The 13131-nt window shown below is 27.7% G+C and overlaps 1 protein-coding gene across 1 annotated transcript in view; it reads right to left on the bottom strand.

The window, feature by feature from the left end:
• Positions 1–9733: 9733 nt before the first annotated feature.
• LOC112679922 (frizzled-1-like) overlaps positions 9734–13131 on the bottom strand; it is a 4204-nt gene continuing 806 nt past the window's right edge. Inside the window, exons 2-3 of the mRNA XM_025549870.1 lie at positions 12812–13131; positions 9734–10656 (exon numbers count right to left, since the gene is read on the bottom strand). Coding sequence (XP_025405655.1) covers positions 10139–10656; positions 12812–13131 — 838 coding nt within the window. The 3' untranslated portion in view covers positions 9734–10138. The remainder of the gene's footprint in view (positions 10657–12811) is intronic.

The raw sequence follows: 13131 nt of genomic DNA, 5'->3' as shown, positions 1-13131 counted from the left end.
AGAAATAAAATTAAATAAATAAATAAAAATATATTTTTAACAAATGCAAATACCACTCACTTACTGATCATCGCTGCATTTCATAAACGACAAAATGTATGAACTTGAAATTTGACATAGTGGTCTATTCAATACTCTAGATATGTAATAAGAAGGAATTTTGAAAAATATTGGCATCAGCAAATACGGTTCCGTAATGCAAAATCAAATAATTCAACCAAAACTACCATACCGAATCATTTGAAATTTCGTTGATTGTTTTATAACTAACAGTAACACAAAACTAGGCTTTGAATAGCGTAAGGTATTAATCAATTAAAAACTATATAGTTTAGGCTTTTGAACCCCTTTGCAATTCTTGCCCCTGGCGTAGACACAATTCACCATAGCAAGGGTATACCACTATCTGTGTGAAACCGGAAAATACAGGTAGTTTTCATTAAAAACAGAATATTTTTTTTACGTAGCATGCGTATATATTATAATGCGTGTAACCGTTCAATGATATATCGTTTTACGTTAAATATATTGCCATTTATATGCATTCACCTGTTTTACTGTCGACCGTTCGGAACAATGACGATTAACATATAGACAATTAGAAGGAATTCGACATGTGCAACTCAAGTGAACTAATATACAAACTACCGCTGTCCCAATTTGTTATTTCAGAAAAACATTTGCGTGGTGACAGCAAGAAAAAAAAAAAAATCATAAGTAATCAAATACATCTTGTACTCGACGAGCATTATTTAAATAAAATATAATAAGTAATAACTAGGGCATAAGACTTTTTGCATATTTGCTTTTCACAATCACAAGAATAGCATAGTACGAAATAAATACGTTTCATACTTTCACCAAGCAAGTCTTGCAATTTTATTTTGTATATAAATGCAAATTTCAAGTTTTCTTTTGTTTTTAAGGCATATTTTTTCCATTTTATACTTTTAGATGTAATTTTTGTATAAATTGTAATTTTATCAATACTTTTCTGTTGACGTCTTTATTTCATCTAATTTAAATATATTATTAATAATAAAACCTATAAATACAAAATATTGTTGAATTAATAAAAAAAAAAAAAAATTTGATCACCCTGGATCAATATGGTTGTTCACTGTTCGTAGACATGTGTAGATACATGTTTTTTCTAGAAATATGTCTAGAGCGTCCCCGACTAGATTTATTTTATTTTTAAACCTTAAACGCGTTGTCTACTTCATACAATTTCTGACAAATTCAACTGTTTTTTGTCAATTGTTGTTCTTTTATAATTTAATGTCTAAGTCGTATAGTATTAGTTCTACGTATGTTCGTCTATTTTTAATTCGTGTTAATTTTTCGTCTTTGTATACCATTTAAATATTAAAATGTCGAAAGATAAACAGCCTTTTAACAGTCGGTTAAAGAGTTATTGATCGAAATTTGGTGTCAATGTATTTTTGACTGACAGTAAGTCCTCTACTGTAAGTATCGTGACGTTAAAGTAGGATGTGAAAAACGATTTAATATTATGCTGCATTTAAATGATTAATATATTTTTTAAATAAATCGTTTTAAAAAAATATAAGAGCATATTTTAGTGCGTATAATAAAATTCAAAGTGCATACGTGCTTGCATATTTAGTGCTTTAAAAAAGCACAAGTCCTCTACCCTACTAATAGCTAATAATATTGGTATATTTTATTTTATTATATATTTATTAATAGTTGTTTTTTATCAGTAAGATATTCAATTAAATCATTCTAGTCACTTATTTGGTTATTATTTAGATATTGATTTTGTATTAATTGTTTAAGACTTCGTGAATATATTAGCTGAAAAGGAGTGTGGAGTCTTTGACATTTTTTAGTAGTTGTAAGCTTATTTTTTTAAGAGACAACCCTACAAATATATAATTATGACTATAAAAAGTGTTTAGTATACTGTTTTATCTACAAATAAATAACATACAAATACAAATACATACAAATAAATACATAATAAATACAAATAATATAATAATAATTATTTTATTATTAATATTATACCAAATAATTTTAAAAAAATATATACGAAAGTTTGTATTAGACTTTTCTAGGACTCAGCCCAACAAGTTCTAAAAAACTGTTGCTATTACGTTACATCATCATTGCACCATTGCATGTCTGACTATGTAGAATTATTAAAACCGGAATATGTATTTGATATCAAAAAGGAATAATAATTATATTCAAAGAGTGTACTTGTAAGTCGGTATAATGGTAATATTTAAAACCATTTAAGGATTTATATTTCTCCTTCTGAAATGTTGGTTATTACACACTATTGTATTAAAAAAATGCCCTTCTTGCAATTTCAACTCTTATATATAAATCCAATTAACATTTTTATTGATTAATTCTATACGAAAGAGAAATGTCGCCCACAAGCCACGTGACGTAGAGACAATGGGTACTAATAATGCAACACATGCGCTTTAGTTTGTACGTATTCATTGGTATAATAGGATCATACTATAAATTATAGCAACTAATTTCAGTAATTTTCTAATTTCCTATGGTTTTTTTGTATATAATAAATTCAAACAATTATTTTATAAATATTTAAAATATATATATAATGATTTATTTCCTTAGTTTTTAGAAATTTTTCTAGTTAAGAATTAAGGATTATTTTTTTCTTTCTATATCTCATTATTACATCATTATTAATTTTTGAAAGGAGTATATTTTAGTATAATTTACTATCTTAAAGCATATCTTAACTATTTTTATAAATTCAGATTTGGTAAATAGCACTTTGAAATATGTATCTTCTATAGAAATCCATATTAGTTAATATTATTCTTAGCAATTTACAAAAGTCATTATGTTGGTCAAAATACGGTCAAAATTAAATTTAAAAATAGTCTATAAAATTTCTGAGTTAAATTAAAAAAACTATATTCGAGGAAAATACAATTTTAGTAGAAATTAAAGTTAGTATAGTTTTAAATAATAAATTAATGTTTGAAAGCGATAACATGTTACATTTGAGTGATAACTAGGTCGTATTTAATATTATTAATAATATTATATTATAATTTATTCAATTTTAATCTCCTTGAAAATTTTATAATTAAAACATCGACTTATATTTTTTAAATTATAAAAACTATGAAACTCATGGATTTTTTCACTTTAAAGGAATTGGTAAAGCACCTGCATTATGTATTTATAAGCTACATTGCATGTACAACGGCACAGCACAATTTAATCCAAAATACAGATTATAGTCGAAATATTTTATTTGTCCAAGTGTTCAAAATAATCCACTGTTATTGAATGGCCAAAAAGAAAAAAAATAGGATATAAGTGTTAATCTGGATGTTTCTTAGACCGTATAATAGTATTGGTTAGTCAAAAATAATTAATAACACGATTTATTATTAATTCTTTTTCTATTTCTTTATTCAAAATATAATAACAATCTCGTTGTAATTATTGTACAGCAACTAGTTATTCTTAATATTAACATTGAACAATAAAATAAATTAATAATACATTTTGATGATTTAAATTACTAATATTATTTCACATATTTAAATACGTTAAGTACAATTAGTAAGTACTAAAGTTATTTTTTAGTTAAAATAAATTTTTATTTTAAACTCGAAAGCATTCACTTACTGATTTTAAGTGCATGCCTTCGAGTCTATAATATAAAACATTTTTAATATCTTTATTGTAGCCTTATTGGAAGATTGTAATACTGTAATCTATTTTTGAAAATGTATAAACTATTTCACTAGTATGTCGATCACGTTTTACGCCAGCTCACCGCTATATTTATTGATAATGCCGAACTTAAGTTGAGCACTGAATTTCTACTGTACAATTTCTGAAACTTTGTGACTTAAAGACTTATGTCTCTATACAAGTTTCGAGTTTCAAGAAACGTACAGTAATTAGGGTAAACTCCAGAGAATCATTACGATTCTAAAGACTAAATAACTAAAAGAACTACAAGTCTAGTAAGCCTGGCGATTGAGGGAATGTAACTTACCATTAAAATCCGAATTTCTCAGGGATCTACAGCATAATAAAACTTATATATATAACTTGGGTAAAAGTTGAGTTTAATTGGAAAGGAACAAATTAAATGTAGTTGGCATTCAAATACGTATACCTTATATACATGACAATAATAAAGGAGATTTCGCATATTTTTTTTTTTTGCAAAAGTAATTACATTTTTTTTTGTTTTTATTACTCCCTGTGTGTACTAAAGTAATCAAAAAAAAAAAAAACAAAATAAAATATTTTTTGTTATAAACCTGTCGGTTTCGTGTCTTGCGTGTGAATTACAAAAAGTTAACAATTTGTTGAAATTTAATATTTTTATCATCAAAAACTTTTAATGTTAAATTTTCATTAGCTACATTTTCCGTTTTTAAACTCATCGGTCAAGTAGGAACCCAGCGTTATGTACAGGTACATTATATTACTAGTATATATAAATGGCAAATAAATGTTCATAATTAATTTTGATTTTACAATCTAGTTCAATTAAATTAAAGTAAAACATTTTAATTTAAAGTTGACATAAAACTAAAATGCATCAGACAGGTTTTTTTTAAACTTATTTTATAAAATGAAACAATGAAAATAAATAAATAGCTTTGCATTTTTATAAATATTTTCAAATAATAATTATCTAAAACATATATATAATTGTAATTACAGGACAGTGAAGACGTATTTAAAAAAAAAAAACGATTTTACATTTATTACATTTAAAAGAAATTTTGTTAAGAATACGTTCACAATAAAATTTAAATTTCCAACTCAAATGCTATAGCTGGATGATTATCAACAGATACACTATGATAGAACTTAAATAATGTGTTCAACTTTATTAAATAATGTTGATTAAAAAGGATAATCTAAAAATTATGATTTATATTATTTATTGTATTTATAATTTTCACGTATAATCAATAACGATCTAATATTATAAGATATAAAATACTATTGACAATAACAAAATAAACTGGAAAATGTTCAATGGAGTTGAAGAAATATTTGAAATAATGATTTTTCGTATACAATATTAGGAATAAAGAATAGGTTAGGTTTCATTCGAAGAAAAAACTCTGTTATCAAAATCAATATAAATATATAATGCACCGAGTTTTTAATTATTTCTCTTGAAAAAAATGGGTTTGAAAAACGAAATAATTTGTTTTAAATTCTTATTTACATGAAGACATTATTAAATCTCCATTTCATTAAAAATTCAAAAGTAAATAATTGTATTTATTGCGTACACTTAATTGTTATACTTATAATCTGCCCTGTCATTATATAAATGAAGATCAGAGATTAGATATGGAACACGTTCCTCTTAATATTAAAAGACTCAGGGATTAAACGAATTCCTTTAATTACTGTAAAAACGTGAAAATGTAAGGATTCCTATTTATAATGAATGTTACATCACTAAGTATACAGGTATCAAATTATGGTGTCTACACTATAATCATTATAGATTTGATTGATATTCATAATAGCACTTTAGCGATGGCCATGGAAATGAAAATTGTATTTTAGAATGTATTTATTTTATCCAGGTCAAAAAGAAATATTAAACTAAATTGATTTGGAGTCTGTAATAAAAAAAAAATCAATAAAAAAAAAATATCCAGAGGATAAGAAATAATAGTACCCTTAAACACCGCCGTCGAGTGTTATATGCCTCGTCAATCTCGTTTTTATATATTTTATGGTACGTATACTACCTATTGTAGATCATATATAGTGTTGGATTAAGACATCTACACTGAGTGGAAAAGCTTATTTTTCCCTTCACTGAACCATAAGCGAGAGGATAAAATTTCATATCATTTCAATTCTGAGTTCTTCTCACTAACCACCTGTCATTTATTTATATATCCGAAAACAAAAAGGTCCGGAAGATGAATAGCCCCAATCGTATCAATAATAACACTACTATTATTACTGTTTTTACTTTACAACACTGTAAAGTAAAATAAAATATTATGTAATATGAACTCTAATACATTTTTTTGTCTTTTCCCCGTATGTATTGTAAGTGTAATAAAGTAATATAATAAATGTACGTGATTTAATAAGCTTAATTGGATGTTTTCTTAAATAATAATATTTCTTATGAAAGTTTTAAAAATGTAAATAATGCTTTTTTTACAAGTTAGTTTATATAAACTTTAATTTTCATATTATCACTTTCAGTGTATAAAGCATAATCATTTTTTTCTCCAAGTATAAAATATATTTGTTCCGTAGTGGGTTTGTTAACAAATTATTAAATTCTAGCGCATTTAGAACTCAGAAAATGTTTTTTGTTGCAAAATTGAAAATTATAAGACATCAATAAGAACATTAAATTAAAACATCAAGTATCTTTATATAACCTATATAATATTTTAGGTAAAACTTTATAAGTAAAAATAAAGATAAATTAACAAAATTCGTATAGTTTGACGTTAAGTTAAATATTTTCTTCACGAACCGTTATGCAAAATTAAGTGCACCTTACTATATATGTTTACATTAATTCAATTTGTAGACACTTTCCCAAAGGAGTCTTGTACTTTATTCGGTTATAATTTAAAGCACAAAATACGACGATAACTTATATAAATTTGTTATTTATATAACTTTCCCATAACAATATGTTTTCAGTTGAAAAAAAGCATCAATAAAATTCACAGACGACTTATCATTACATAAACAATGGTCATTGGCACAAATATTGATCCAATCTAACCGATTTAGTATACAAACCAATTGTATAATATTAAAGTGATGTTTATCTTTTAACATAACATTTTTACACATTAGAAAATAATACAGAGTGGACCAAATATAATTTTACCACTATTATATCAATACGCTTATATTATATTGTACAAATAAATATTTTGTTTCAAAGTAAATTGAAATTATTGATTCATAAAGTACTTAAACACGGTATTAAATGTACAAATTATAAAACATTCAAGGTGTTCGCAAATGTGTAAAATGGCATAAGAATTTTTACATTTTACTGCATTGAAAAAAATAACTTAAAATAATATTTGCAAAAATACAATATATGAGTACACTGCTGTCAAATTTTAATATTAATTTTAGCGTGAAAATGTTATCTTATATTCTTCTGAAAGTTCATTTTATTTTTTTTTTTTGTCAAAGATAAACAATAATTTAAAACAAAAATTATTTTTATTTGACCATCAGGGAAATCCATAATTTGTAGTTATAATGTATATTCATGGACCGAGAATTAATGAGAATTAAGACCCTAATCTAAGCTTAAAGTATTGATTACATCAAAATTAGTAATTCCATAAATTACGGTCATTATAAAATACAATAATAATTTATATAGTATTATATATTATATTATACCTAATAAATTATACTCAAATGTTTATTTATAATTAATTTTACGCTTTTTAATTTTCATATATCTTATTAATTCATTAGTACTGTTATTTAATTTCATGTAAATGAAAGCGAATCACTCGAGGCTTAAATTTCAATACTTAATTTAAATATTATTATACGTTTGGAAGTAGAGCTCTTTCATTCTTATACACGATCATTTAAAGTCAAACATAAAATTTGAATAATTTTAGTATCATATTTCATATTATATACATTCATGCCATAATTTTATACATTTTGAAAATCTTAAGCTATAAATTATTTTTCGTCGTGCTTGCAAATTTCTTAAAGTGTTCTACAACCATTATTATTTAAAGTAAGCTGAACATCGTTCAGAATCGTTTTTTAATTTTAATTTATAGATAATAACGAATTATTATTACTAAACAGTAGACGAGAAGTATAATAATAAATAATATTTGTACATATAGGATAAAAGGCATCTAATCTAAATTGCATCGAGAGTATAATTTGTGTTTGATTTTTAGTATTTTCTTCTTTCAAAAAATTATAAACAGTTATAAAATGTTTGCAGTAATGCACATTTGTTGTTTGTCCAGACTAGTTTAATCAATATTTACATTTACTTTATAAATATTTTGGATACTAAGGAACTCTCATCAGAAGATGAACAATACATTTATAAATTTATCATTTTAATTAATTTATGTAAATGTAAAAAAAAAACAAATTTCATTGTAATTGTAATAGCAAATAATGTGCTGAGACACACAATAATAAATGAAAAAAAAAATATTTTCAAAAACAAAAATTTTCTAATACTCCATATGAATTCAATTAAATTTAAATTGTACTGTATTTTATAATGATTACTTTTTTTTAATTATTAATTATACTCTGCAATGGACATTAAAATAAATTTATATGTCTAATATATGCATTTAATAATACAAAAGCTTTTTTCATACTAAAATCAATATAAAATAAAATGGTTTTAAAGTTATCATACACACTTGTGAAAAAAAGTGTGTTTTTAGTGTACATATAAAGTGCCACTATACTATGTATTTATTAAATGTATTAAAATTGATAATAAATAATAAAATGTAACTTATAAATTGAGATTATTAAACATAATATCGTAATATAATGTGCGGTCTGTTCTCGATAGATGGTGAAAAACAGATGAGAAAGGGAGGATCCAAGGTATTTTATTTCCAAATACACACAATAATAATGATAAAGTTTCATATCCAAGTAATGTACCTACTAATAGCGAATATAAATGTTAAAGTTTTCTAGAATTTACTACACGTAATATGGGTTGACGAAAGAAAAATATCAACATTGACGGTACAAAAAATTACAAATAGAAAAATATTTCGATTTTGAATGAAAAATAATAATATAACGAGATAACAACTATGCTATTATACTAGGTATACTTAAATTTAGCAAATATAATGACAGCCATAACAAAACTGTAAATATGTTTTAAACATGTTTTTTAATGTAATTTATATATGCATTCACATTAATATAACAAACAAAATTTAATTAAGTTTTGGAATTGCAATATTGTCATATTAATATTAGCTTTGTGTATAAATTATGACAGTTATAAATGTATAATATACAACATATTATTCATAGTAGTGCAAGCAGGGGATTGAAAACGATAATTTATTAAGGGGTTATGTGTCACAACAGTGTTGTGTTATGTTTGCATTGCGGAGTGTTAGTGTGGAAGTAAATGATGTGATTACAGTGGAATAGAAATATAATAAACATGTAAATTATACATACAATTCCTTGCGAAAGGCATGTCAGCTATATCTTTTATATTAATATTTTAAAACCAATTTCTTCCGTAATATTACGTAACATGTTTTTCGTTTTCCTATACTATTTTTTTTTCTTCGGTAAACGATAAATTTATATTTTTTATTATTTCATTAGTTGTATTCTGGTGATTTTTGACAGGAAGCGAGATAAATTAGTCCTAGGAGTCTGCTCTAATATTTACAAAACGTTTTCGATACATTTGAATAGGTAAATACTTTTAAATATTAATAATTGAAAAATTTCACATCAATAATGATAAATTATTATGAATAATTAATGAAAAACTGCTCAATTTTAATTAATGGACATGTGTTTTACTTCTATCATTTAATATTATAAAACACATAAATATATGGACAATAACTGCAATGATCACATAAAAATATTACGAATATGATATATGAATATGATAACGTACCTATTGTATTAGGTAGAGTTAAAATATAATATTATGATAAAATTGTTTTTCCAGTAACAACGGAGTTTGGTAAGAATAATAATACAATTACAAAACAACTACTAATAGGTGATACAATATAACTTAGCAGAACTATTAATACTTAATAATATTATGTAAGTAACCCGGTAGAATTTCAAATTATTTTTTAAATATTATTTTAAAACCAGTTGTAATAACTAACATTTATTTGCGATAAAAAACCGTAGTGTTCATGAACTTGGCAATGCCGATAATGGTCACGCAATAAGCGTGTTTTTTGGTATTGCATTTTAACACTAACACGTTGATACTGATCGATTGCAATGGAATGGAAAAAAAGGAATTCATCGGGTCGCCACGATAAATCGCAATCGAAGAGAAAACAAAATGACACACACACAATTATTCAGACGCCGACGATCCGGAATCGAATTGGAATCAAACACGGGTTTCGGATTCGACCGGGTTACGCGGAACGCGTGCCAAGAGCCGTTGCCAATTATTCAAAGTTTTACCGGAACACGTCCAAACGCATGACGTGACACCGACTTGTAATGAAACGATATATTTAGCTATGAACACCTCGAGGTTAGGGCTCGCGCCCGGGCCGTGGATTTCGGTGGACGGGCATTCCGGCGCGTGGTTCGAATGCCGACAGGCGGTCCAGGTGCCGACGTTGACGTGCTCGTAGACCAAGCACAAGATGTGAACGGCGGCGGGCACCACGTACAGCACGTTGACGATGCCGATGCGCACCATGTACTTTTCCAACCCGTCCGCGCCGCGTGCGCCATCTCGTCCCATCACGTTTCTGATCCGGAACAGGGACACGAAGCCGACCGTCCAAAATGCGACGCCCGCGACCAGGTAAATCGTTCGAGGGATCAGCACCATGTCTCTCGCGACGGTGTCTTCGCTCCAGACGGCCACCGAACAGACGCCGGACAAAACGTCACCTATTCACGGGCACAACGGTGGAATTGAACGGGTATCATACGATCGCGCGTGCGGTCCTTATCGGCGGTACATTTTTAGGCATATGATTGCACGTGTTGCAAAACCTTAACTTCGAGCAACGTTACCAAACACATTTATCGACTGTTTTTTGCATTTCTTTTTTTTTCGGAAAAACGAAACTTAAAGACTTCGCTCGCTACGGTTGCTGGCTCTGCTCTCAAACTTGAGTGCCACTTTTCGTGGTGATGGATCTTCGTCCTCAAAGAGACTTACAGTCTAACCTAGTTTTTGAACAAACCTCGATACTAGTTCAGATGGGATTATGCTTTATACGTGAACCTATGACCTCATTGCGTAAATAAATCATATATTTCACATACAAATTAAATTCGCCACACTTCGTCAAGTTTTTTTGAAAATGTTTAATTAAAAATTTATAAAATATTCAATTTAAATAGCTATCTTAATTAAATTATAGTAAATAAATTGTTAGAAATGCATTGCATTAAAAATAATTATCATAGTTTATGTATAATAATTGTAATAGACATTTAGCAACGTCGCTTCCAATTTCACGCGCGGACGTACGCTTTTGAAGGGTCAAAATCATGTATATTATTATTCCGGCACCACGCGCAATCGTATGACCGAAAAGGTAAAACACGCGCAATCGTACTCCACCGAATTGAATATATATATAGGTAGGTACACATAATCATTGAGATAATCGTATACAATACGTGTAATGCAAAATAAAAAGAAAAAATACAATATTATTCTCAGACGTATAAATAAACGCCATTGCGAAGAGTTCGTCCCTACTGCCGTCTGGGGACGAAAGATTATTGTAATTATATTGTTCAGATACCATTATACAAAGGAATTGTTTCTATTGTATTTTTTCTTTATCACCTAGTTTTATTCTTAATATTATATAGAATAAACATTTTCTCTTTTTTATCTAATCAGTATCAAAAAACCATTGTTCTTTTTTACATCTACGGACCTCAAGTTTTGTCTTTCTGTTAGTTGAGACTTAACATGCAATTTGAATGTTTTGGTTTATTTTCAAAATTTTAAATAATATTTTAAAATCTTTTAAATAATAACATTTTATAAGAGATTAATTGTATTGTTTTTATAGAGTAACATCTGCTTTACTTAAATACTAAAATATCCAAAATATCCACGATTAATACTAATAAAAGACGCTTATGATTTGCTCTAACTAATTAATTAATCATTATAAATAATTTTTATGCAAATTAATAATTCAATTAATTAATATGTTGGATTAGCAAAAATAATAGCAATCATATTACAACGGACGATCATAATCATGTATAGTTCATTTCAAGAACCAAAAACCGATGCATATCAAAATATAATAAAGACTGCATTAGAAATTTAGAAACCAATTAATACGTGGTAGTTTTATAATTTAAATTTAGAAGTTTTGTCTCGTTAAATATGTCGACTATATGATGGATATACATCGATAGCACTCGAAATGAACATGCAAAGTCAAACATTCCCAATTTATAACTTATAATTACATTTTTTATTATAAAGTAATGTATTGTTTTCAAAGTTAATTCGAAATATGTGTCTATGTTATAAATAAAAATAAAAGTTATCCTATTATTTATTTGCGATTGAATTTTAATTTTTGAATACTGAAAATTCCAAACTTTTGATTAGGTATGTTATTCCCGAACACCATCGAATTTATCGAATAATTAATAGTAAACCGAATCGAACAAAAATGATTGTTTCAAAAAGTACTGGAGCTAATTTAGTTTCACTCGTTAGTAATCAGTTACCTTTTCTTTAATTTAATGTGTAGCATATTGTTCTAAACCTACAAAAATATACGAATATTTGAAATCGGATGAACGAATTTTAATAACCTTGTACCGCTCATATTAAATGTTCTCCCAAACCTTGTTTGGTTCATAGTTTTATCATTTTTATTCGTCTTTCGTTTTCAACGTTTCGACGAGAAACCGTAATTCGTTTATCGTAGTTATCATTGAAATGTCTTTAGTGTGATTTTGCGGAAAACAAAAATAAATGTACGTTATATTTCGACTCGTAAGCGACAATGTAGATTCGCAGCATATTGCGGCATTAATATCGTGAGAGAACACTTGCCCTCGATCTCGCCCAGAACCAGCGCCCCGACGGTCTGCGCGGCCGACACGGTCCACGCGGCTAAATGGAAATAACGCGTTTTGGCGTCGATGGCCTCGCGGCCCCATTTGAGCCCGGCGGCCAGAAACCAGGCGAGCGACAGCAAGATCCACCAGACGGCGGACGCGGTGCCGAAGAAGTACGTGGCCACGAACAGCGCGGCGCACCGAGGGTGGTGGCGCGCGCCCCGCACGATCAGGCCGCGGCCGGTGCACGCGACGCGGCCGCCGGACAAGCAGCCGACCAGGTACGACGCGGCCACGACCAGATGGCACAGCGAC

The sequence above is a fragment of the Sipha flava genome, unplaced genomic scaffold, assembly GCF_003268045.1.
Source record: "Sipha flava isolate LNK unplaced genomic scaffold, YSA_version1 170_pilon_pilon, whole genome shotgun sequence".
Lineage (NCBI taxonomy): Eukaryota > Metazoa > Arthropoda > Insecta > Hemiptera > Aphididae > Sipha > Sipha flava.
This window is presented reverse-complemented; position numbering and strand designations above follow the sequence as displayed.